We start from the raw sequence: 26,011 nt of genomic DNA, 5'->3' as shown, positions 1-26,011 counted from the left end.
AAAGACCGTTATCCCTATTATCCCCTGAGGCTGATAAAAGGAGAACTGTTGCAGAAACAGGCCACATATGATTCTCTGGAAACACCACTCACCTTGGGCCACTTGTCAGTGCCAACTTTTGTGTCATACCGTGTTTTCCCACCTCTGGCGTCGGTAAATTCTAGATAATCATACCTGTGAAAGCACAACCTCTATCACTTTCCTTCTCTCATTTTTGATCCATTATTGCTTGGGGAAAAAAGAACAGATGAGCTGTACCTTTTTTCAGTTTCACATCTCTCATCAAATTCCACCTCGAAATAGGTTGCCCCTGGGCTGACAAAGACAGACACCTCATGGCAGTTATTTTCATAGTTGTGGGCAGACTCCTTGGTCCACGTGTGCAACACCACAGGGCGCTCCTGCTGCCAAGTCTCAACATCCAGCTAAGCAGACAAACGAGCCGAGAGAGGAGGGTTTTTGTCACTCTACATCCACCCACACACAGGAAGCTGTGTCCTGCATCAGCACCCCTGATGGCAGCCTTTGACACCCCCACACAAATCACCACATGGGCTAAAACTCCACCTGACGTTCTCATCTATATATATCGACCAAGATTCATTATACATTTATTCAGCAGAGTAGACATGGAGTTTCTATTGCACTACAGTAACTCCGATTAGCTTTTATTTTTTTAATTATGACTATCTGTGAGAACTATTTCTTACAAACCAGTACTAGTGTGAATTTCCACTGGTTTTAAGACTTGACACCCCATTTGGCAAACCTGAGCCTATCCTGTCTTCTCCCTCCTTTTTTCAGTCTTTGCTTTTTTTTCTTTAAAACGGGCCTTTAAATATATGCCCTTTGAATTCCCCAGAGTTGTGAGATCCAAATAAGACACTGAAAAAACTTTGAGTAAGGGAGAAAATGCTTTTAAATGACAAACCCTCTAATTTGCCTTTCAACAACAGATTTTCCCTTCTGGATTTCAATCTGGTTAATCATTTATATGGTTTTTATATAACATCATGTGCCACACAATGATGAAATTAATCTATGTACAGCTTCCTCAGTGTCTCCTGTCTAATGCTGACCACGTCAAATCAACCCAGACTGGCGTTTATCCTTGTTGGCAAAACCAACACTGGTAAAGTTGATAAACACTGAAAAAATACTGGTAAGACAGAGGGAGCTCCTCCAGAGGCAACTTATTTGTGTAGACCTGTACTGAGTGGTCTGTCTCGTGACGCATGGGCACGGTGCTCCTGAGAGGGGCTACAAGGCGTGTGCAAAGGCCAGCTCGAGGTACCTTGTTCACCCCTCCCTCGGCGTCACGGCACAGCTCCTTCAGCAGCTCTGTCAGGGCACTGAACTCTCTCAAGAGTGTGCAGTGTGAAATGTCCAATGTGCAAAAGTCCAGCAGAAAGATCACCTGCAGGAAGATGAACGAAGCACTCAGCGTCCACCTTGGAGTCAGCCAGGGATGCAGATGACCAACCCCGCCTCCCGCCTCTTACAAACGGCTGCCACTCTGTCTTACCAGCTGGCGAGCTGCCATCGAAAACACCGAGTTACATAATTTTTCTACTATGGTTTTCCCGCTATATTGTGACAAAAGGGATTCCAAAATCACTCTCATGCGTGCCAGAAACTGCCCCACATCTGCCAAAACATAAGGAGAAGAGTTAATAGTTTCTATGGTAGAAACATCACTTACTTGGTGACCATCCAGGACAAAGCTGGAGAAGGTCACAGGAGCTGTGGAGGGACTTCATCAGAAAGACCATGAGACCATCAGTGAAAGTCGCTCAGTCGTGTCTGACTCTTTGCAACCCCATGGACTATATAGTCCACGGAATTCTCTAGGCCAGAACACTGCAGTGAGTAGCCTCTTCCTTCTCCAGGAGATCTTCCCAACCCAGGAATCGAACCCAAGCCTCCTGCATTGCAAGCAGATTCTTTACCAGCTGAGCCACAAGGGAAGTCCATGAGACCATCAAGTGTCCTACAAGTGTTTTCCTCTGGGAGGGAAAACCACTGCGAACCTCAGTACAATTTTACTCTTAAAAGTGAGGGACCTTTTTTTTTTGTCTTTGCTACTTTTCAATGGGGTGGAGGTATGATTTTTATAAATCAAAGTACATGGCTGACCAAGCCAGTTATTGATCTGCCTTTCCCTTTGTTTACAAAGGCCCTGTCTCCAGGTACACCACTCGACAGGCCAACCTTGAAGAGTCAGGACTCAATACTGTAAGCATTTTTGACACAGCTCCAAGATCAGGTTTGATGAACTGATTTTTCCACATACAAATTCTCAGAACTTACTGGGTTTCCAATGATTTCCTGAGGATTTATGGGACGTGAATCTGAAAATTTTCACCATCAGCAAGGATCACAGAAGTGCTCACATGTACCTTAGATTTTGAAAGTTCGAGACTTCCTTTTTTGGATCACTTGATTAAAAGAGGGAGGACAAACTTTACTGAAGAGGATGGTATCATCTCAGAGTGCTGTGTGACTGCAGAGGCGATGTTTGGGCTGTGAAATGACTCAGCCCTTCAATAAACACACTTGGGCACACTATCACATTCAGAAAGGAAACTCAGAGCAAAAAGACATGCTACAGAATTCTATTTTAAGGAAAAAAGAAAAAAAACACAACACAACAAGCTGAAGACATCTGATTTGTAATAATGAAATGAAAAGCACATACACTCTACAATATGCGTGAAGTACTAAGATGAGAGCACACACAGAGCCAAACCCAAACGCCTATCTGTTTTCATGGATTCTGTATTGACACTTACATCTGTCAGTGAGATCGGCGGCGAGATCCTTGGCTCCGGAGTCCGAGCTCTTCAGCTGCAGGTAGCACCAGGCGAGCAGGCTGCCCTGGACAGACCAGAACAGGGAGGAGAGCACAGAGCCCGCCTCCCTCTGAGCGCCGTCAACCATCAACAGCTCACACTGCACGGGAGGAGACAAAAGGAGAGTGTCTGCAGCACAGCCACTCACAGAACGCTGCCTGGACGCTCTCTGAGAGCGCGGCTGTCAGAAGTGAGGAGGTTATAGGCAAGTGGGGAATAGTTATGAGAGAGCTTTCAACCCCAAAGTGACCGAGAAAGATGGTAGCATGAAAACTCCTCTCTTGCCCTCCGGCTTCTCAGAACCTCTAGAGATGATTTTGGCTGTGTGCCATCCCGCTTCTGCCCCTTAGGGACCCTACACCCTAGTTATCTCACCTTTCTCTCTCTCTGTTTGTGTCTCTCCTCCTCTCTCTCATCTTCAAAAATTCCTTTTTTCTCTGGCTCCTCCCCCTGAACCTTCAATCAAATCTCTCGCATTTTAGGACACATTGCTATATTTAAAACAGATAACCAACAAGGACCTACTATATAGCATATGGAGCTTTGCTCAATGTTATGTGGCAGCCTGGATGAGGGGGGAGTTTAGGGGAGAATGGATGCATGCATATGTATGGCTGAGTCCTTTTGCTGTTCATGTGAAACTATTCCCAGGTGGTGCTAGTGGTAAAGAAACCGCCTGCCAATGCAGGACACATATGGGACATGGGTTCTATCTCTGGGTCGGGAAGAACTCCTGGAAAAGAAAATGGCAACCCACTCCAGTATTCTTGCCTGGAGAATCCTGTGGACAGAGGAGCCTGGTGGGTTCTGGTCTATAGGGTCACAAAGAGTCGGACATGACTAAAGTGACTAAGCACACATGAAACTATTACAGCATTGTCAACCAGCTATACACCAATCCAAATTAAAAACAAAAACAAAAAACACCCATTTTACAGAACAATTCTTTATCCCTCTATGGCTCTCTAACCATCACCTTTATTCTCCAGTTTCTCCAGAGAATCACCTAGAGATAAATTCTTGTATCCACAAAGCACAAAATTTGTTATTTTCATGTAAATGCTCCAAACTAGAAACAACCTAACTATCCCTCCAAAATAAAGTGGATAAATAAATTATAGCAGATGCGTAAGGGGAATATTGTGAACCGGTGAAGGGTGGGGGAGGAGGGTGAACTGTAGCACATACATCAACATGGATGAATCTCAAAAATGCCGAGTGAAAAAAAACTTGTCCCAGAAGACTGTATACTATATGATTCCATTAAAGCCCAAACCAGGCAGAACAAGTCTGCTAAGTAGGGATAACTAGAAACTAAAACAAGGGTATGATGAATATAAACTTTAACATAGTGGTTCCCTCTGGTGAGGAAGAAGGAAGATGACCCATGGAAGGGAACAGCGGGTGAGAACGGACTTCAAAAATACTGGGAACATACTGGTTCTTAAAATAGCCGTTTCTTTAACTTGTCCATCAACATACATTTTTTTGGTACATGTATTCCATTTGATAGAGTTGCTCACACCTGCTGTCCTTGCCTTTCCCCTCCCTGTCATTTTACCCTTTCGGGTCCCACCACTCGCTGATATTGGTCCTCAAAGGCATTGGTCACTGCCTAGAGACAGCCTCCCCATTTGACCTAAGTCCTGAGGGCTCCGCTGACTACTGTCCTTGAATTCTCTCCTCGCTCTGCTTCTATCTCTCCTGCATTTCTTCCTGCCAGGCCTTTTTACTCTCCTGGCCACCCTATCTACATAGATGCCTACTGGTGATGAGAGGACACCAACATTCATGGCTTCAACTAGCACTAGTTGGTTAATGATGGTAAATCTCCATTCCCAGCACTGACTCAGCTTGAGTGTTCAACCAGACATTGTCATGTGAAGTCCTGCCTGACCAGAAACCCAACATGCTCAAAGTCTAGCCATGATCACTCTCCTCTTCAAATACTGGCTCCTCCCCATCTTGTCACTGGTTACACATGCTGTTCTAGCGGGAACACCCCTCCCTCTCTGCCTGATCAGACGCTATCCATGGGCTCATGAGGAGCTCTAGTACCACCTCCTCCAAAAAGCCTTTCTCAAGCTTTTCCCCTTCATGTTAAAAAAGAAAAAAAAGTAAAAAAGTATTTTAAAATTCATTAGCACAGAAAAGAGACCATCCTTTCAGATTTGATCAGCCTGCAAATTTGCAAAGTAATCATAAATTTTTAAAAAAGTTATACGTGATTTCCCACAGAATTCACACCACAAATACATGACTCTGTGCTGGGTTCACTGACTGACACCACAAGAGCATTCGGTAAATACCCTCCTCTTCTTCAAAGGGAGTCTTCACGGGCACGTTCGGGTGTTTACTGCTGGCTGACCACCGCCAGGCAGGGGAGCGTCCCCTCACCTGACTTGGAGCAAAGGCAGACAGGGAACCTCTGTGCTCACAGGCATGGAGTTACAGTCACGCCGTAAACGAGGGCTAAAGGGGAAGGAGCCATGACTCCAAGGAATGGAGCGGCATCGGTTACCTCTCGAGCGGCAACAGACAGCAGGGTGTTCATGACCGCCAGCACTTCATTGATGTCCATGTTGGCCAGGTCGCCTTTCTCAGGTAACAGCAGAAGGCCGCCAGGATCCTTGTCACTGGAAGGACATAAAGTAGTCATGACACCTCGTGTCAGGAAGGGGATTTTCATGCTTTCTATCTCAAAAGAGAACCCAGCAAGTTTTCAGTGTCAGTTCTATGGCATGTGAGGGGTTTGAGTCAGAAAAGGGTCAGGGTTCCAGTGGGGTCTGTGCCACTGTCCATCCACAAGTCCTTATGTAAGCACAGGCCCATAAATCTTCGAGTCCTTAGAAAAGATGCCAGGGAATAAATATGATGAATAAATCACCTTGGCCACCAATAGGAAATACACCTAATTTCACGACTGCTGACTTGACAATCCAGGCTGAATATTTCCTGCATCTTCAAAGGTTCTTCACATGAGCCCCAGGTCCTTTCATCATTCTTGACACTTGATTCTGAAGACATCTTATAGAGTTCTCTAAGCCTGGTGTCCATACAAGGCACAGTTTACCTGCAGACAGCTCAGGCTTTAATCCCCTCCCTTCTTCAAGACTTTATACCTCCAATAATGCAACCTACAGGCCCATAAGCTTCTCTGGTAGTCAATCCAGGTAGCAGTCTCCACATCACCGCTCCCAGCACACTTTTTGCTGAACTACCATTCTGTGTCTCTGCAGTTGGGCTTTCACATACTTGGGTTTTTAGCCCAAACTCCTGCAGCTCTCTTTTTGTCTTCAAAAATTATGTAGAAACTGAAGTGTTCAAGGAGACTCCCAATGAGCTCCACTCTAAATGGTCTTACAGTGACTGGGACTTGGAGCAAGCTCTTGACAAGACTATCGTTCTATCACTATTTTTAGTCGCGTCGAAGGCCAGTGATAACTCACTCTAGAAACCTGGCTGAGTGAGGGAAGTACCTGGTTACTCCAGAAGCACCTGAAAGGAAGGGAGAGCTCAGGAAAACAACGTTGCGAAGATCTGAAGTATCAGACAATTGAGAATTATAAACTTACCTAAAATATGTGCAGAGAGAGCGGAAAGTGAGCTGCATGGACTGCTTGTGTTCCTGCTCGGTGACATTCTTCTAGAAAACAAGAAACTGCACATTCAGGAAATCTACTCCATGGAAGTTCCAGAGCCCTTGAGCAGAACGAAATACCATGGCCCACTGTTCCCAAACATGACGAACGCTGTGGTTGGCAGACCACCTCATGGGCTGGACTGAGACCTGACCTAGTGCTAAGAGGGAGCAGATCTCCCTGCCTAAATAAAAGAGGGCAGGCAGGTTTACTTCTCTTCACTGCTGAAGCTGATATGTTGAAGCTTTCCTGCAACAAAGTCTGATGCAAATGTTTAGGAAGGTGACTTCCAAAAGATGTATACTTTTATCACTGGGCATGCCATCCTGAGAAGAGGGAGCAGAGATGGAGAACATTTTTTATGAGCTTCCTATTTTTTTTAAAAACAGGATCTAAGCTTTCTCTGTGTAAGTCCAAACAGCCAATGGTGACAGTTACAGAAATCACACCCCCGATGAGGCTATGGGTTTACTTTGCAGGTGTTTTTTCTCTTCTTAATTCAATAAATGTATTGAACATCTACTGCTAGCAAGGCACGGGGGATGATTTCCAGAGAATTTAAGACCCAAGGCCCTGCCTGGCACTAGAGGGTGGGAGAGAGAAGATATGGTCACAAAGGACAGCAGTTTAATTCATCTGCATGAGAAGAGGGAAAAAATACAGCCCTCAAGATAGATGGACAAAGGAAAAGTTAATGAGCTGTTCTACTAACAGACAACAATGTCATTCAAAAGGTTGCACGTCCTCTTTCTATTTTTCTGTGTGGGACACAGGTTAGCAAAAAAAAAAAAAAAAGTTTGCTCAGCTGCCTAGTAAACACTTCCAGCAAACAAGCGGGACAGAGACTTGCCCACAGCTTGTCACGTCAGCTGATGCTGTCAGAGGTTATACTCACAAAGTGAAAACTGATTCAAAGGGAACCCTCATGCATTATTGGTGGGAATATAACTGGTACAGCCATTATGGAAAACAGTAACAGCTTTTGAAAGTTCTCAAAAAATTAAAAACAGAACTACCACGTGATCCAGTAATTCCACTCCTGGTTATTTATCCAGAGAAAACAGAAACACTAATGAGAAAAGATATGTGCATCCCAATATTCACTGCTGCATTAGTCACAAAAGCTGAGATATGTAAGCAACCTAAGTGCCCATCAATGATCAGATAAAGAAGGTGTGGAATATACATACATATATGTATGTATGAATATTAGCCATAAAATCTTGCATTTGTGACAACATGGATGGACCCAGAGGGTATTATGCTAAGTGAAATGAGTCATACAGAGAAAGACAAATATTGTATGATTTCACTCATATGTGGAATCTAAAAAAAAAAACAAAAAACAAATGAACAAACATAATGAACCAGAAACAAAGTCATTGATACAAAAAACAAACCAGTGGTTCCCAGAGCTGAGAGGGGTGGAAGGAGGAAAGAAATAGATAATAGAGATTAAGACTACAGACTTCTAGCTGCAAATTAGTCACAGGTATGAAAAGCAGTGTGGGGAATACAGTCAATAACTAAATAATATTCTCATATGGTGACAAGTCATAGCGTGGTGATCATTTTGAAATGTATAGAGATACTGAATCATTATGTTGTATAACAGGAAATAATGTAGTGTTGTAGGTCGATTATACTTCAAAAACAAAGAAACTCACAGAAAAAGAGGTTGGAGGCAGGGATGGGTGGAATTGAATAAAGGTAGTCAAATGGTATGAACTTCCAGTTGTGACATAGATAAGTACTGGGGGTGTAGAGTACAACATGACCAATGTGATCGATGCTGTTGTACATTACATATGAAAGTGGACTAAAGAGTAAATCCTAGGAGTTCTCACCACACGGAGAAAAAGTTCTATTTCCTTGATCTTATAGCTATATGAGATGATAGATGTTAATTAAACTTATTGCGCTATTTCATGACTTATGTAAGTCAAATCTTTATGCTGTATACCTTAAACTTATACAATGCTGTATGTCAATTATATCTCAGTAAAACTGGAAAAAAAAAAAACCTGATCCCTCAAGCTGATATGCATGTTTTGTAGACAGCTGAAAACAACGAAAAATCCTCCCTCCTCTCTGAAACCTTCCTCAACCACTTAACAGAATTCTCCTCTAAAATGCCTATTGCAACTTGGGGTCAGTTCTTCCTTGTGGCAGTGTCCCCAACTGTACTGCAATCATTTGGCAACAAGGACCACATTTTATGTTTCTTTTACTCCCTTTTTTGTTTCTGTAGGGCTTTATGCATCTGACGGGGCACTTCTATTGCATGTGCTAAGTAGCTGTTACATACAGAAATGCCTTTTTAAAATGCTGCATCTCGTCTTCTTTATCAACTCTTCTCAGTAATTCTATTTAGTTGCTTGTCTAAACAGACTAATAATGATTGTATGTTTTATTATTTGTTATTTTTTAAATTTCTTTTCCTTGTCCTACAGCAGTGGCTAGGCCTTCTAATACTTTATCAAGAGAAGCATGACAGTACGCACCCTTGGCTTATACCTCATTTTGAAAGGGATGAGTCAGTAATCCAAAGGCCAGTACATTGATTTTTGTAGGTTTTAGATACATGCCCTCCACCTGATTAGGGGAGTTTGTAAGGGTTTTGTTGTTTAGTCATCATCAGAATTAAATCTTATTAAAGTATCTTCTGTAGTTGTCAATTTGATCTTTTTCCTCTCTGATTTCATTGACTGATTTTCTATTGTTAAACCATCCTTTCATTCCTAGGATAACTCCAACTCAATCATGATTTTGGGTGAGAGGATGCAGCTGAGGATTAAAACTTAGCTGTATTTTCTTTATAGATATAAACTGAAATATTAACAAATAAGTCAGGGATTTACTTTGATATAATGGTGTACAGGGAGAAGTATGTGAGGTATGTAATAAGTGAAACAAGTTTAGCTTGAGTTTGTAATTACTGAATCTAGGTGATGAGTACATTTGAGGGGTTGGAAGGACTGATGTGTATTATTTAGTCCAGTTCTCTATTTAGATTTTCCCATAATAAAAAGTTAAAATGTTAAAAAGAACATTTGGTTGTAGGCATGTCATAAAGATGAAGGAGACTAAACCCTCCCCTTGTGATCCAACAGGTTGTGAAGTGGAGGTTGGGATTATCTGTCATCCCCATCTTTAGTATAGTACTATGTCCTTAGATACCTGTATCCCACACAAAACTTTGCATACGGCAAGTATTAAATACACCTTTGGGAAACAGAAACCGAGAGGACATCAGAGAAGATAAAAACTACTAAGTTTCATGCCAAGATGGGTCAAGAGTGGAATCTGCACTTTTAACATAAATAATTACCATCATGGTGAAGAGATGATTCCGCCGGGTCTGTCGGTCAGGAAAGAAGATGGCAGCCCCATTGAGAAGGGTGTTCCTGACTTCTTGTTTCAGTATTTCCATGGGCACAGAGTCTCCATCCAACCTATCCACCACTGATAAAAATGAACAATCAGCTTTAATATAGCTCATCTATTCACTTTCAATATATATATTTGCTATAATCCATAAACGCACTACCAGAACAAAGAAATACCTTTGCACAAGCTAGGCAGTGTAAAGGAATTATTTTTTGGTTTGTTTACATTTAATAAAAATAAAGACTCTATGTTCCAGTTTTTCTTTCATTATTTCTCTGTTCTTTTGAGACACAACTTGGCAAAGTCTTAAAAATAACTTCAGATGATCGCGTGTCTTACTCTCAATCCATCATTACCATCTCATCCCTTCAATCCGTCAGCCTTAGCCCTGTGTCTTAGCTGAAGGAAAGACTGACTGTTGTTTTTATTCAGTCACTAAGTCATGTCTGACTCTTTACGACCCCATGGACTGTAGCATGCCAGACTACTCTGTCCTCCACTATCTCCTGGAATTTGCTCAAATTCATGTCCATTGAGTCTATGACGCTATCTAACCATCTCATTCTCCACTGGAGAAGGAAATGGCAACAACTCCAGTATTCCTGCCTGGAGAACCCCATGAACAGTATGAAAAGGCAAAAAGACTGGAGAATGTGATAATAATTACTCTCAGTATAACACAACTGTATGTCAGAAACCAGGAGGAAGGCATTGAGGAGGACTAAATCCTGAACTCCAAATAATGATTCAAAGAAGATCGAGGAAACTCATTTTCCAAAGACATAAACCTTTTACTGGGTTTGCATGGTCAAAGAATCCCTGGTTCTCTACAGTGAGAGGCCCCGCAGACCACCAGAATAGGGTCACAGTAAAGAGGAACCCCAATCCTACCACTGCACAGGTGTGCGTAGAGCTCCTTGGCAGCCTCCACCGGCCTAGGGCGCGGGCTTGGAGCCTTGGCGTCCTCAGCGGCGGCCGGGGCGTCTCCTTGCAGCACCGAGAAGCAGCTCTGGAGGAGCTGCAGAAGCAGAGTTTGGGCACAGACGCACTCTTCCCTGGGGCTACAGAAAGACAAAGACCTTCAGAGAGCAAAAGGGCCAGTTGTTTTTCCCTTGCGGTCCCACAGCTGTCTACGAAGGACTCTCCCCACTAGGCATCAGGCTCAGGAAAAATGCCAACTGAGCAGAAGAAAGGTGGAAAGGAAAGAACAGTGTACGTGGTACATCTGAAGACACAGACCTTGTCTGACTCTGCCTACTCTGTTGCAAGGAAATGCATTTCTGACTCCGTTTCATCAGCAGGAAAAATGAAGACGCTATAATACTTGACCTGGCTATCATTACAAGGTACTATAAAGGGCAAAATGCTTGCAAAAACACTGCTCAAATAAAGCATTTTACAGAAAGGTAAGATATTATTTTCAACAATAACCGAATTTTTCAAATCAGAACAAGATAAACTAGTAGCAAGCAAAAAATCCTGGGGGGGAAGAAAAAACAACTGTTCATTTAGAATAGCAAAACTCAAGAGTTTTCAGTTGTGCTTATATGACTATCATCTTTACCATCTGAGCCACCAGGGAAGTCCCACGTGACTATCATCTTGTAACAGATTCCGACTTACTTTTGCTTTAATTTACTGTAAAAATTCCAGAAGATCTGCAAGTCAAGACCCGCGAAGTCCAGAAAAGATTTATATTTTAAGCCACTTTCCTTTTGCTGTACCTAAAAAATTATAAAGACCAGAAAAAATAAAACTGAAAAATTCATTTGGAGAAATATTGTAACAGCTCATTTACTTCTCATTATTAAGGGATAAGGTAGCTCCTCCTATGTGTACAATCCCAACATAACTGAAGTGACCCTTAAATGACAATCTGTGGATAACTATTTTTGGGTGAAACTATAAAATATGTGTGTGTGTGTACACATGCATGTGAGTGTATATATACATGTAACATACGCACACACATCCCTGTGAAAGCTCCCTGACTTCACAGATACGACACCTGGGACATGAGGGAACCTTTACATGGTGATGACTACTGTCCAGGATCGTATTGCAGCTTGTTTTGATCCTTCCCTGAACACAGGCTGAAAGATCAATCCTGCTGTAAACGCTCTTGCTACATCTATGCATCTCTCTCTCATCTGCTGTTTTCTGCTGTGATAGGAGAGCTCCAAAGACCAAACAGTGCACATACAAACTGAGTTATCAGTCTCTGGATGTGCCATGAAGCAGAATGAAGGTGAAGAGTAGACACTGTTGCATCCCACACACAAGAGCGCTATGAGATTCCTGAGACATAAGCCACGTTCTCTATGGTGACGACTGCAAAAATCTTTGAGTGGGTTGTCACTGTGTTTTCATTAGCGACTGCAAAAGTCAGGATCGAAAACACAATGTTCACAGCAGCATTACTGACAATAGCCAAGATGTGGAACCAACCTAACTGTCCGTCAACAGATGAACAGATCAAGAAGATATGGCATATATATACACACACACACACACACACACACACAATGGAATATTAATCAGCCATAAATAGAATGAAATTCTGCCATTTGTAACAACATGGATGGACCTGGAGTGTATTACACTAGTGAAGTAAGACAGAGAAAGACAAATACTGTAAACTTTCACTTATATGTGGAATCTAAAAAATGAAACAAACAAATATAATAAAACAGAAACAGATTCACAGATATATAGAACAGAACTAGTTACCAGTGAGAAGAGGAGTGAGAGGAAGGGCAAAATAGGTGAAGGGATTAAGAGGTACAAACTATCAGGTATAACATCAATTTTAAGTTATAAGAATATAATGTATAGCAAGGAATATAGCCAATATTTTATAGTAACTTTGCATGGAGTGTAATCTATAAAAATATCAAATTACTATGTTGTACACCTAAAGCTAATACTATAAGTCAACTACATTTCAACTTTTAAAAAATCCTGTTATTATTTTCGGAGTTAAAATAAAGAGACAGAACTCACCTACACTTCAGGAGTACTTCTAGGACTTATAGAAGACATAAATCCCATAAATGTGCTTTGGCTCCCCAGTGACCCCTGGCAATCCCAGCTGGGCATCTTTAAGATCTCTGTGCAAGTCTATTCCAGGAAACCTCAAGATGGTGATCACAGGCCACTCCACCTTCCACTTACTGATGCCATCAATGCCCCACACTGTACTCCCCTTAAATTCCCAACATCATCACAGCAGTGATGCCTGCCATCCTCATTCAAACTGCATGGCCTCAGCAGGGCCAGGTTTCATGGGATGGTATTCCTTCCCCCAAACACATCATTGACTTTTCCCAAGGGAACAAGGTTTAACAACTGAGGAAACGCTACCAGGTCGTGGGCAAGCTGCTGGATGAACTGAAGGGTCTTGAGGAGCAGTGTGGCCCCACAGACGCTCTCCTCCGTGCCCCTTCTGCAGTGGGCACAGACGATGCTCTGTTCCGCTCCTGCTCTCGCAGGCCGGAGGTACCCACTGATGCTCAAGCCTTGCACTCCCAAGCGCTCTGCCGACTCCTGGCGGGTGCAGAGGAACTTCACCATCAAATACTGGAAAGAACAAGAGAGACATGATGAGAAGGACTCAGAAGCTCCAGGTACTGATGAAAGGGAGGTGAAGGTCACTCTGGGCAGGTCTCCCTGTGTCTTTCATGATTAATGAGGCCCCACAACGCCTAGCACAGGGGACACAAAGTATAAGTCTAGAATCTACAGCAAACAGGAAAGAGACTATACAAATGCTGGAGTCAGGTTCTGGGAAAGATCACAATAAGAGAATGGCATTACCCCTTCTTCAAGGCAAAAACAGAGTAAGACAGGATAAATAAGGGAAAGATGTCTGCTCTGTGGCACAGTCACTTGGGTTTCTTGTTTGAAGCTTTCTCTTTTTTAAATGAGGGCCATTTTTAAAGTCTTTATTGAACTGTTATAATACTGCTTCTGTTTTTGTTTTTTTCTTAGCCAAGAGGCATGTGGCATCTTAGCTCCCCAACCAGGGATTGAACCTGCAAACCCTATATTGGAAGGCGAAGTCTTAAACACTGGACCGCCAGGGAAGTCCCAGCACAGTTGTTTTGAAACAGAAAAGAGCTATATAGTGAAAACAGTCAATGACTGCCCTACGAAGACCATCTCAAAACCCTCCAGTTACATGTAACCTATGTGCTGGGAGCCCAGGACACAGCATTGTCTTCGCAGAGCTAAAGTCATTTTCAAAGCCCAACTTCTATACACACTCTCTGTAGTGAAAGCTCCTTTGCTGAGGATCTTTCAGAATCCATTACTCAGTTGCATAAATATTTACTGAGCAGCTACTATGTATATATCCTAAAGATAATTCTTATTTCTTTTATTTGAGCTTCTTGCTAAGATTTACAATGGCGATTACAAAAAATTAAGTCGTCAGATAATCACTGTTTCTTTCACAGCTACAATAAGACATCTCTCTTGCACTTATGCCTGTGGACTTAACTGTTCCCTAAGCCTGAGATGCCCTTCTCCACACCTCTCAGCCTGGCTAAAGACAGCAGCTTAATCAACTTTCAACACTTGGCATCACACCAACTTTCCTGGGAAGCCTTCCCTGGTGAATTCCAGACTGGGTAAATATTTTCCTCTGGGCGACAACACCCTGTATGTCTCAGCCCAATCGCAGTGTTTCACATATCTGTGACTCCCACTAGACTCTGAATTCCTTGAGGGTCACGATCATGTCTGATTCACCTCCAGGGTACCAGTGCTGGCATAGGTCTAGCACACAATGACCACTCAATAAACACTTATAAGACAAAAGGAGGGGATGGGACTTCCTGGTAGTCCAGTGGCTAAGACTCTGTGCTCCCAATGCAGGGGTGCAGGTTCGATCCTTAGTCAGGGAGCTAGATCCTACATGCCACAACTCAAAGATCCTGCACGCTGCAACTAAGACCTGGCCTAGCCAAATGAATAAATATCTAAAGGAAAAAAAAAAAAAAAAACAGACAACAGGAGGGGAGGAGTGAGGAGGTACGTGAAGGCAACAACTCACTGATGCTTACTTTGGCAACTCTGCACTGCTGCAACTTGACATCTGCTTCATCCCACTCTTCTTCCAGCTCAAACCAGCCAATGGGATCATCTTCGCTGAGGATATCAGACGAGCAACCGATCCTGTAAACACAAGGTACTCATAAAACTTTCTCCTATTTCTCAACTTCTCAAGAGTCTAACAAATAAGGCACCACTTACACGGCATTTGGGCTTCCCTTGTGGCTCAGCTGGTAAAGAATCTGCCTGCAGTGCAGGAGACCTGGGTTTGATCCCTGGGTTGGGAAGATCCCCTGGAGAAGGGAAAGGCTACCCACTCCAGTATTCTGGCCTGGAGAATTCCACGGATTATATAGTCCATGGGATCACAAAGAGTCGGACACAACTGAGCGACTTTCACTTCATTTTCACTTTACATGGCATTTAACTTGTTTAGACGGCCTGTCTGTTAACCACTGAGGTTGGGGTGTGCCACTTGGTGCCTGAGTATACAAGGTAAGTGGTGGTAACTTCCTCCCCACTTCTCAGCCTCCTCATCTGAACGATTAGGCCCAAATATGACCTGAGAATTCAGGAGAAAGTTTGCTTCTCTGGATAACTGGATTATCTGAAGAATGAGACCTGAAGTTAAGGTATCTAAGATGAGTTACTCAGGAATAAAGTCCAATGCAACAGCTGGTATGTGTTTCTGGAAAGAGTCAAAGGAGAGGCAGGTTCAGTTTTCTTTCCCCAGGACTGGCTAAAATATCCACGACTGGCCTGAGGTTTATACTTGCAACAGCTGAAGGGTAAAAGCTGGGGAGCTTTCAGATCCTGGAGCTCCAAAAAAGGAAAACTTCAGCCTTCACAGGCCTCAGGATTTTTTCTTATTCCTTAAGAAGTCCTTACAGGAAAGCATTTCAACCCAAAAGCTGAAGAAGCACAACTGTGTGCCATTTCTTTTAAAAAACTGATACATGAATGGTACTTCCTTTTTAGGAATTAAATAAATGAGAAGGAGAAAATGGCAGTCTTTTCAAGTAACATTCCTAAAACTTTATTTAGTCTGTGCTACAGCTAACAAGCTAGCCAACACATGCGTAATTCTGTATGGATTAAGATAAGCAAACACAGGCATTTACAACAACAGCAAGGAAAAAAACAAAGGACCCAGAAGAAGTTCTATAACAGACAGAGAAAAAACATTCTCTTCTCACCATAAGTCATTCTAAGCATGAAACATTCATGACATAGTTAAGCCTAAAACCAGTGGTATTCCATCTAAGCCCAAAATCGTGTCAATGACTCTCATCAGTGTTGAGTGTTTGAGGACTTTTTAATTCACTTTGGGAGTCATCAAGGTAATCTCTGAGATATAAAGAGCTGGCAGGGTGTCAGAGAGGGGGAGAAGCAACCTTGCTTACTAAATCAATTCATAGGCAGGGTGGAAAAAACAGAGCTGAATATGTATAGTCCTTAAGTATGTATAGCAACCCCAAAGCTGGTCCCAGAGCATACTGACTAACTGACGTCTGACAAGAGGGCAGGTAAATAAAAAGGGCAAGAAGACAGACATATGTCTTGTTAACATTTTGATCTCCAAATTGAAGAGGGACCGATAATATGTAGGCCAAGTAAATGAGGATTTCAGAGTAGCTCAGGCTGGAATCAGGAGCTAAAATCAGCAATGGACTAGTGAATAAACCTGTATTTAGGTTAAAAAAAAAAATCCTATATAAGATGTGGAAGATCTTGTTTAACAGCAGGTTTAGGGAAGAAGACCTATATTAATATGTGCCAGGAGTGGGACAAAGCTACTTAAAAACAGTTTAATCTCTGATCATTATTTTAAAAGAAAAGCATTTTTTAAAAAGCATGTATGCATGATGGGAGAGAGATGTTTCATTTAGAGGACTGGAATTAAGACCACTGAGTTGAGATTACAGCTACAAGATTTCAATCGAACGAGTCCTCATCACTGAGATGCACCGAGTGCTCCACCACTAAGGATATTCCAGGGAGGCTGAATAAGCATTTGTCAGAGATGCCACCACAGGAAGCCCAGAGGAGAGAGGAAGTTAGTCTAGAACCTTGCTATTTTACGTGTGATCCATGGACAGGGAGCACCAGAGTTGCCTGGGAGCTTGTTAGAAATGAAGGTCTCAGGCCCCATGCAGAACCACTGAATCAGAATCCACATTTGACACAATTCTCAGTGGTTTGTAAGTCCATGAAAGCCCAGTAGAGTACTGTGTGTTAGTCACTCAGTCGTGTCCGACTCTTTACAACCCCATGGACTTTAGCCTACCAGGCTCCTCTGTTCATGGAATCCTCCAGGCAAGTACAGTACTGGGTGATAGGAAAATCTCCAGCACCCCATTACCTATGAAATACAGGAGCAAAAAGAGCAAATCTCAGGCTCAGCTCTGTGAGTTTTCACTTGCTACTAGTGCTAAGGGAGGCAACACTGACCAGGAGATCACCGATGCCCTATGCAGCTAAGTCCAGCAGATTTAGCTTACTGCATCTAGACTTATCTTACTAATTCCTGGGTAACATCCAACAGGGCTGCCCACTCCCTGCCTCTCTGACCACGACTTTCCCTTGGCTTTCCTGCTGCTTCTCTGGCCACTTTTATCAGCCCCCGTTTCTCTGCTGCCCCTGAAATACTGGTGCCTCTCAGCATACTGACCTCTCTGCGCTCTTCCCAGCACACATGCTCAAGAATGATCTCTTCGAATTCATTTTAAACCATCGCTGAAATGTTTCTGCTCTCTGTGCCCTCAAGACAAAGTCTCTTCCAGGCTCCTGACCTGCTTATCCAACTAGCTGTGGGACATCTCAGACGTCTCCTACAGCCTCAAAGCCAACAGGGCCAAAACTGAGCTCATCATCTTCCCACAAACCTGTCCTTCCAGAAGTATGTTCTATCTCAGAAAAAGGCACTACCAGTGTCCCTCCTGCCAAGTCAAAACCCAGGACTCACTGATCCCTACGCTTTCTCCCTCTCCTGCTCTACATTTAGTCACTCATCAGGTCCTCCTGTTTCCCTGGCAGGCTACAGTCCATGGGGTCCCAGAGAGTCAGACACAACTGAGTGACTAACACACACACAACAAGTCCTGCTGGTTCTACCTTCTAGCATGTCTGCAGTCGGTCCATATCTCTCCATTGCTCCTGTCCCAGCTCTAGGTGACGTCACCCATACTCTGGCCTCCAAGGTGACAGCAACAGCCTCACCCATTGCATCCTGCCTCCCTGTTCACTCTCCTCCAGCCCCTGCCTCACACAGCAGGCTCCAGAGTAGTGCTTCCAAACCACACATGCAATCTCCTCCTTCTCCTGGGATAGCACAATCCCCAACTCCCTTTTCCTGCCCCCCCTGCTTTCAGGATAAAAGTCTCAACTCTTAAACAGAGACAAAAGGCATTTATTTATTTATTTATTTTTCAAAAGGCCTTTAATGACCTGACCCTCTTCTCTCTCCAGCTTCACCTCACCCCACTCTCTGCCTCACCACACACCTCAGCAATGTGTGGCTCGCCAGTCCCTTGAGTAGGTCAGACTCCACCTTTGAGTTCTTAACTCTACTCTGTTCTTTGCTCAGGACATTCTTCTCCCACCACTTCAAGAGGTTAATTAACTTTAACTCCTCCAAATTCAACACTTCCTCTAGGAAGCCTTCCCTGATCAGGTCAGGTGCTCTGCCCTGTGCTCCTAGAACACCTGATCCCTCCCACCTATCTCGCCTGGACAGCACAGTGACTCTCTGGGCTTTACCATCTGTCTCCTTAGCTCCACAGCAGGCTCTGTAGAGCAGAGACTGTGCCAACTTGCCCATGAGGGTATCTTTGGTGCCTAGCAGCAGGCCGAGCACATCACAGGTACTTAATAATTATTTTCAATAAAAGCACAAAAACAGGAGGAAGGAAGTTGGGGCCGGGGTACATTTCCCAGGGGCTAGAGAAGACTAAAGACCTCAGGCTGTCCACAATTCACATGGCTATCATTACCCAGCCATTTTGAAGATCTATATACCCGGTCACGAAAGGGACCAAGTAAAAGTCTATGAACAAATTAAAATACATGTCTTCACACATGCTGCCAGAAAGCAATGAATGTTCCTGGCTACTAAAGATGGGTTAGTAGCAACTTTTCTTCTATAAAGAAAATATATGTCACCAGTAAGAGAATGTATATTATCTTATTAACTAGAAAGATTTTTATTCTGTTCCTTACCTGCTTTTTACAAATTGCCTGAACTCTGGAAGCTTCCATTTGTCATATTTTTCAAATCTTTTGAAGTGTTCTTCTGCGTGAAATTTATCAGAAGATGAATTGTAAGCAAACACCAAGCCACACTGGGCACCAATGCCACCACGTCGAACCTGCAAACAGAGATCCAAATAAAGAACATTGAAGGGCCAGAGTTTTGTGGCCATTCTGTTCCCAAATAATGTGGTCAAATTCAAAGCACTTAATGCAAAAAATGAAACCAACAAAGAGAGATTTCAAATACATTAAATCCTGGAAAAGTAAGAAAGATGCTTCCCAAGAAAGGATTCCTCACCATTTTTGATCCTTACACTCACACCATTCACAGACTTAAACTCTATTCATCTTTGTGTCCCTGTGTCTGCTATAGGCCTGACACAGAAAAATCACTAAAATCAATGAAAAGTCAGTGACATGGACTTCTGCAATGCAACCCTATTTTTAAAACTAGCAGTAACATTTCTGAAAGAAGGCAGCAGAAGAATTACCATAATTCTGATCTGAGTAACTTGGAAGGCAGATTCAGTTCCTGTAGAAAAAATAGTACTTGCTCTGGTTTTTCCAGTCTCTGTAAGAAAACCTACAAAAAAGAAAAATTAACATTAGGATGACTGATACATCTGTAATAACCCTAAGAACTAAGACTAACAAAACCAAGGCATATCCTTTAAGGCAGAGGCATCTAGCCCATCTGGTCCTCTCATAAAATTTAGAAAAAGAATTCCTCTCTGGGCAGATGCAACCCCACTGATCAACCACCAGGTAACAGATAATGGGCCAGGTATAACTTCATCAGAGCACAATCTTTTCAACTATACAGGCAGCCCTGCTCTGAGGCAACAATAAAGAAATAAAAAGTTGATAAAGATTGTGACTTTAATTCAAAGAGACAAAAGACTAGACAGTTAATCATCTTTCTGAACCATTCCTAAAACCACGACTGATGTTTGGCTGGGCTGTTAGAGGCAAGCAGACTTAAAGGCTGAGAGAGGAATTAGTTTCTCAAATACTGTCAGGAAAGACTGTGAAAGTCTTCAAAATGGACAAGAAAAGAATGTGTGTGTTTGTATGTGTCCTTAGTCATGTCTGCCTCTTTACGATCCCATGAACTGTAGCCCACCAGGATCCTCTGTCCATGGGATTCTCCTGGCAAGAATTCTGGAATGGATTGCCATTTCCTCCTCCAGGGGATCTTCCCGACCCAGAGATTGAACCCATGTTCAATCTGCATTGGCAGGCAGATCCTTTACCACTGAGCCACCTGGGAAGCCTCCCCAAAGTGTTTATTTAGCCCACTCTTTTGAGTTCTCTCCACCTTTCATTGTCTCTGAGCTACTTGATAATTCTCTAAATTGTACAATATGACAGTAATACAAATGATTCTTGTCCACAGAAATAAAAAGTGTGTCTATAGGAACACAGCTGATTACTCCTTATGAAGACTGACTAATTCTGCGGCTATCTGTAGAATCATGTTAACATTCCCATTGGTCTCCGTGTGTTAACGAGTTCTCCCCGACCTGCCTGTATAACATCCAGTGGTCCCCTCGCTAATGTATAATGTGAACATTCAAGTACTTTTAAGTTGTTACAGGTGACTGATGCCTAGCAGATGGCAACACTGCAGTAAAGAGAGCACACAAACGGTTCAGGAACCACTGACGCCAATTGAAGCACAGCGGCAGTGAAGGCTGCACGTCCTGAAAGTTTCAAAGACCACAGTGTGGTTCCACAGGGCCTCCAGTGGCCGTTTCCACTCACTAAAACCCAGCAGGTCCACCACTCACCGTCCCTCGTCCACGGCTCAGCAAGCAGGTTTTCAGGTCCTGACTTCTCTTCTTTCCCCTTGACATCACAGGCCTGAAGAGTCAATTGGAGAGGTTTCCCTGATCAAAGAAAAGAGAGAAAGCGAGAGAGACTGAAGCTAGCACTATGAAAAAATGAAACCTAGAGTGCTCATCAGTGGAAACAGAGAGCCTGTGGCCATCCAGATTGCTAACTAAAAATTGACCCATTTAAAAGCTAACATAGGAAGTAATATCAGATAAAAGGTGATACTACCCTGTTCTGCTCTCCTGAAAGAAACAAAGAATAAGTAATTCCAAAAAGAATCACTCTAGAATAACGGACCAGTCAAAAACAAAGCATATTGTAAGACATAGATTAATAACACAGACTAACGTAGCTGTGTGTTGAGCAGGAGGAGAGAGGAATTCCTAAGACACTGTTTGGGAGTCAATAATGAATTTTATTGTAACTGCATTTAAATATATAAATAATGGAAAAACAAATATCATATATTAATGCATATTTATGGAATCTAGAAAAATAATACTGATGAACCTATCTGCAGGGCAGAAATAGAGACTCAGACACAGAGAACAGACTTGCGGACACAGTGGGGGAAGGAGAGGGTGGGGCAAACTGGGAGGGTAGCTCTGACATATATCCACTACCATGTGTGAAGCAGACAGCTAGTGGGAGCCTGCGGTATAGCACGGGGGCTCAGCCTGGTGCTCTGTGACGACCTAGAGGGGCGGGGTGGTAGGGGCAGGGTGGTAGGGGTGCGGTGGGGTGGCGGAGTGGGGAGGCTTAAGAGGGAGGGGATGTATCCTTACTTATGACTGATCCATGTTGTTGTATGGCAGAAAGCCACACAACAATGTAAAGCAATTATCCTCCAATTAAAAATAAAATTATCTCCAGGCAAATTTTGGAAGTTTTCAAAATTACACAGATCAACTTTTACTATAATGATCTAACAACATTTTCTTTTGTTTGAGTAATATAATGAAAACTCTATGACCCTATTAACCTATAAACCAAACCGGAACTAGAACACTATCAATAATGAACAGCCCCCCTAGGCGTTCCTCCCCTGTTTGGGCTCTCTGCCCAAATGACAGCTAAACTGAATCGAAAACTTCTCTGGAGAATATTTTCCAGATAGATCTCTCCCATCCGGCCATGGGTCCCAACTTTTCCAAAAAAAAAATGATCTTCCCAAAATTGGGGAGGGGGTGACTGGATTTACATGATATCTATTGTCTGACTTAAAAAATTAAAAGTTTAAGTAAACTATTAGGAAATATTAAGGCAAAGGTACAAATATCATCTTTGGAGAAGGAAATGGGAACCCACTCCAGTATTCTTGCCTGGGAAATCACAGACAGAGGAGCCTGGCAGGATACAGTGTGTGGGGTCACAAAGAGTTGGACACAACTGAGCAACTGAACAACAACAACAAATACCACAAGGAATGATCACAGTACTCTGACGGGATGGGACTCAACGCTGTGCTCTGTGGACAGAAGCTTTAGCCCTAGAGGCCAGGATGGCACGTGTCAAGTGCAGTCATCTGGGAGGAGTTGTACAGACTCCTGTGTTGAGAAGGATTAAGAAAGAAGCTCCAACCTGGATCAGTGGAAAAGTGCTAAGATGGATTGCCATTGGGCTCAGGAGGGAAAGCGGAGGCTGGCATGTATGTCTGCCCATATATGTCATTCCAACAGCTATCAGCTATCACGAGGATGCAGAGGGATGCATTCCAAGACAAGGATCCTTCGCTCCCGGTCTGGCATTCAAATGGCCACCAAGCCTCAGTCATTAGGTCAGTGAATCCTGGTAGTGCAGTGCAGTGAATACTCAAGTTTCTTTTCTGCTAATGCATCCAAAAATGAACCAACATCTCCCTCCCTAGTCAAAGAAGACATGTTCCTCCAGAAACCACAGTATAACTACAAAGACCCAGCCCACAAACTACTACCCAACAAGATAAGAAGATGCCAGAAGGCCCCCCGCTGGTGATGGTTTTATGCATCTTTGTGCACCTTGCCGAGGTCACTTACCGTATTTAAGGAGCAGGTTCTGCCTGACCAATGCCATGGATGAGATGAGAGATGAGGCGTCATAGTGTGTGTCCAGGTGATCAGTGACAGTACACAGAGAGCTCAGCACTTTGGCAACACTTCCTCTTGCTAGTGCAAAGGCCAGAAGAGTCAGCTCCACCTCTGGAGTAGAACGGCAGCTACAAGCAAAGAGCAGAAAGCGTTTCACTTCTTAAAACGAGAAAAAATCCAGGTAGTTCAAACTTTGTGTAACTGATCACCAAAAGCAAAATCAACCTGCCATAAGCTTTATCCATATACCAGAAACACTTTTTGAAAATCCTTAAGATATCCTAAAGAAAAACTAAATCGGTCTGGAGGAATAGGAAATAAAATCCTCACCTCTGTAACCTTAATCTGTAAGTATAAAATAATGCTATCAATTTCAAGAAGTCCAACTTTATAAACCAAAAATAAATAGGCTGTTGCAATAAGCGCCTGCTATCAAGAAGCCTTGAGTAATGACCTGGCTTGCTCAGACAGCTAAGGGCTTTTTCCTTCAAGCACCAGTAATGTATTTCAGATCTACTCCATGTCACGCTTATCTAGTTTCTTAAACACATTACCCTGAAACTTTTAAAACTGTCTAGATGTCTCAGGGCCTGGTTTGTACTCTAACACAGTAACGTCCTCAGGGCTCTCTGTAACAGAGCTGAGTGTCCCCACACTAACCGACTCCTCTATCAGCTACCAGGGTGTCCTTTCCCAGGTCTATGGGCAACCAGGCTTGTTAGGCCTGCCCATGGAGGCAAGCAGGTGCTGGGCTGGGGGTGTGAAGGAACGCAGAGGCTTTGAGTTCTGGACTGTGACACCTCTGCCCTAGCTTAATCTGAGGACTACTCCGCCCCCATCCCCAATTCCTGAGGTCAGGGGACACTGCTAGTTAATGGAGGGCACCGTTATTTCACTTTCTCTTCAGTCACTAAAAAATGAAACACTGAAAAATTAAAAAAAAAAAAAAGACTTGAGAAGCACATATGCCCTCTATCTGCCACCAACACCAGTCCCCCATCTCCCCCTACCCCACTTATCGACCTTGAGTTCTCACCTAGTAATCCTTATGAGGAAGCTGTCCACTTCTTCCAGAACATTGGGAGACAGGAAAGTGGAGAAATCTGTAGATCCTGGTGAGAGGGACAGCGGAGGCATGTGCTGCAGTGCCTTCCTAGAAGTGTAAGGTGCACATTCAGAACAAACCCAGGCCAACGATAAATTTATTAATATAATTTTAGACCAAATAAAAATACATTGTTGGAAGCTTATTTGGATTAAACCCTTACTAAGAAACAGTGTTCCTACAGAGAACCTGGCATATAATATAAATCAGCCTTTTTCCTACAGGGGTCCTAGTGCTAAACTGTTTAATTGGTTTTCTTTTTTTTTTTTTGAGAGTTCCTTTTAAGAATTTCTTGAAGAGTTAAAGAGTTTAAGAATCTCTTAAAACAGTTTCTTTAAGAGTTTTCTTTAAGAATACACACGACTCTGGTATTCAGTTGCTCACTTCAGTTGAAATTTTGGAATTCGAGTTGTTTAACTCAGAAATATATGTTTTTTAAATTTTAGACTTGAGAACGGCATTCTAAATACTGTTTGTAGATAAAGAAGGCATCCACAGAGAATCCACCTAACCTGTTGTGAAGACAATATCAGGCATATAAACTTTAAATATATCTGATCTTTGACAACTTGGCATAACTCCACACCACAAAAACAAGGTAGGAAACTCATCCTCTTCTCCTTCCTGAAAATTCAGTCCATAGCGTAGGGCTATGCAAGGCAGGCACTCGTGTGTGCCTGGGTGGGGCACATGGTGGCCCAGTGAGGTACTAGAGCAGGGTACTGAGCAAAGAGACAGCCTGGTGTGGAATGCCAGCCCTAAGAAGGTGAGGAGGGTGTTTAGGCAAGGGCCGGGGAGCTGGGAGGCTGGTTATACGGAGTGGGACTCTTTAAATAAGTAAATATATCAGGGTTGATGTGAGCCAAGTTGCTCACAGTCATAGCAGGGAGCTACAAACACAGAAAGAGAGAAAATCACAATGAACATGGTAGTACTGGATTAGAAGTATCAGTGTAAACTCAAGAGTTCTCAGTGTTACAGACAAGAAATAAACACAGGAGTCACTGTGTCTATGTATACACATGTGTCTATTACTCATACACATATATTTCCCAGCTGTGTCCACTGAGAGAAGCAATACTCCAACAGCAATGGGTTTAGTTTGTTCAGTTCATAAACACAACTCTCCACTAAAAGTGACCACGACTCTTGAGAAAAAAGGCTAATTCTAGGACTATGGCAGGGAACATTCAAGGTAAGCCTGGAATATTTTGATCCAAGGAAGAGTTCCAAGATGAGGACATGTCAAAAGGACACATGAACCAGACTGTTCGAGTTCCTATTGGCCAAATCTGGGCCAATCTGAGAAGCAGCGCTGTGATGGATAACAACTCCAGGAGTAAAATAGGAATCATGAGTCACGTCAAGTAAAGTCTAATGAGGAATGCGATATTTACAGAGTCTCCAAGTACCTCCTCACAAAATACGAACTTACACCATCTGAAGTGTAAGCGCCGAGTCTTAACCACTGGACAGCCAGGCAAGTCCACCCTAATAGTTTTTTAAAAGAAAATTTCCAAAGGTGCTTTACATTTAAAAATAGATTAGTTTGGTGCCCTTGAAAAGATTTGACTCTTTTGTGAAAAGAACCTTCAACCTAGGGCCAAGGTCCAAAGACCTCTAGCTGATCCATCATTGCTTGGTCATGTACCCAGGAAAGGTCACAGTACACTTGACTGTAAAATAGGGATAATTTTTACACATACATATTGCAATGTAAGTAGGTAAAAAATGTATAGCATCTGAAGGTGTTTTATCCCATATAAACATATAAATGCAAGCAACTGTCCCCCAGCAGATAAGGAACAGGGATGG

The 26,011-nt window shown here is 42.9% G+C and overlaps 1 protein-coding gene across 2 annotated transcripts in view; it reads right to left on the bottom strand.

Moving 5' to 3' along the window:
* ZZEF1 (zinc finger ZZ-type and EF-hand domain containing 1) overlaps positions 1-26,011 on the bottom strand; it is a 92,298-nt gene that overhangs the window by 49,162 nt on the left and 17,125 nt on the right. The window contains exons 7-23 of one of the 2 annotated variants that reach the window (XM_043477515.1): positions 24,128-24,244; positions 23,041-23,219; positions 20,980-21,078; positions 19,681-19,772; positions 19,157-19,305; positions 14,950-15,061; positions 13,247-13,462; positions 11,507-11,607; positions 10,775-10,944; positions 9,825-9,958; positions 6,428-6,498; positions 5,374-5,488; positions 2,793-2,952; positions 1,526-1,647; positions 1,295-1,417; positions 259-425; positions 93-174 (exon numbers count right to left, since the gene is read on the bottom strand). In XM_043477515.1, coding sequence (XP_043333450.1) covers positions 93-174; positions 259-425; positions 1,295-1,417; positions 1,526-1,647; positions 2,793-2,952; positions 5,374-5,488; positions 6,428-6,498; positions 9,825-9,958; positions 10,775-10,944; positions 11,507-11,607; positions 13,247-13,462; positions 14,950-15,061; positions 19,157-19,305; positions 19,681-19,772; positions 20,980-21,078; positions 23,041-23,219; positions 24,128-24,244 — 2,209 coding nt within the window. The remainder of the gene's footprint in view (positions 1-92; positions 175-258; positions 426-1,294; positions 1,418-1,525; positions 1,648-2,792; positions 2,953-5,373; positions 5,489-6,427; positions 6,499-9,824; positions 9,959-10,774; positions 10,945-11,506; positions 11,608-13,246; positions 13,463-14,949; positions 15,062-19,156; positions 19,306-19,680; positions 19,773-20,979; positions 21,079-23,040; positions 23,220-24,127; positions 24,245-26,011) is intronic. The other variant, XM_043477525.1, reaches the window with a different exon arrangement.

Source organism: Cervus canadensis, chromosome 1 (assembly GCF_019320065.1).
Source record: "Cervus canadensis isolate Bull #8, Minnesota chromosome 1, ASM1932006v1, whole genome shotgun sequence".
NCBI classification, from domain to species: Eukaryota; Metazoa; Chordata; class Mammalia; order Artiodactyla; family Cervidae; genus Cervus; species Cervus canadensis.
Note: the sequence above shows the minus strand (reverse complement) of the source record. Positions and strands in the feature narration are given on the sequence as shown.